This window comes from Triticum aestivum, chromosome 6A, assembly GCF_018294505.1.
Source record: "Triticum aestivum cultivar Chinese Spring chromosome 6A, IWGSC CS RefSeq v2.1, whole genome shotgun sequence".
NCBI lineage: Eukaryota > Viridiplantae > Streptophyta > Magnoliopsida > Poales > Poaceae > Triticum > Triticum aestivum.
This window is the reverse complement of record NC_057809.1, coordinates 486,436,809-486,437,596: the sequence shown is the minus strand read 5'-3', so window position 1 is coordinate 486,437,596 and position 788 is coordinate 486,436,809. Positions and strand designations below refer to the sequence as shown.

The 788-nt window shown below is 65.0% G+C and overlaps 1 protein-coding gene across 1 annotated transcript; it reads left to right on the top strand.

Annotated features, from left to right (window-relative positions):
- The first annotated feature begins 354 nt into the window (after window positions 1-354).
- LOC123130800 (histone H4) lies at window positions 355-782 on the top strand. Its single transcript, XM_044550610.1, has one exon. It carries the CDS (start codon window positions 427-429, stop codon window positions 736-738), a length of 312 nt encoding a protein of 103 aa, XP_044406545.1. The 5' UTR covers window positions 355-426; the 3' UTR covers window positions 739-782.
- Window positions 783-788: the final 6 nt, after the last annotated feature.

Genomic DNA, 788 nt, shown 5'->3' with positions numbered 1-788 from the left:
CGCCCCTGTTACTCAAAAGAAAAAAAAGCAGCGTGCCCCGTGGACGTCGTTGGCCACTCTACACAACTGTAGCCACGTCACCGATCCGCGCCGAACCCAGTTCCGGATCTGCCACCATCCATCTCGCATCCGACGCCAACAAACCCCCCTCCCACGGATCGCTCCCTCCGCGCCACCGATCAACAGAAGGAACGCCCCCCTCGGATCCCAATCCGACGTCTCAGACGAATCCTTCCAGCGAAACCCATCCCGTGAAAACCGAAATCCTCCCGCTCAAACCCCAAACCAGCACCCCCGCCCGCGCCCCCGCCCCCCAAATCCCCCGCTCGCCTATAAATCCCACCCCAAACCCGCATCACCTCCACACCAAACTCCACAGCGACTCCAAGTTTCCCTCGGTAGGCAGCTTCCATCTCATCTCCGGCGATGTCTGGGCGCGGCAAGGGCGGCAAGGGGCTCGGCAAGGGCGGCGCCAAGCGCCACCGGAAGGTGCTCCGCGACAACATCCAGGGCATCACCAAGCCGGCGATCCGGAGGCTGGCGAGGAGGGGCGGCGTGAAGCGCATCTCGGGGCTCATCTACGAGGAGACCCGCGGCGTCCTCAAGATCTTCCTCGAGAACGTCATCCGCGACGCCGTCACCTACACCGAGCACGCCCGCCGCAAGACCGTCACCGCCATGGACGTCGTCTACGCCCTCAAGCGCCAGGGCCGCACCCTCTACGGCTTCGGCGGCTGAGCGCCGTGAGCTCGCCGGCTGACCCTGCTGTTTCCTGCGTGGCTGCGTTG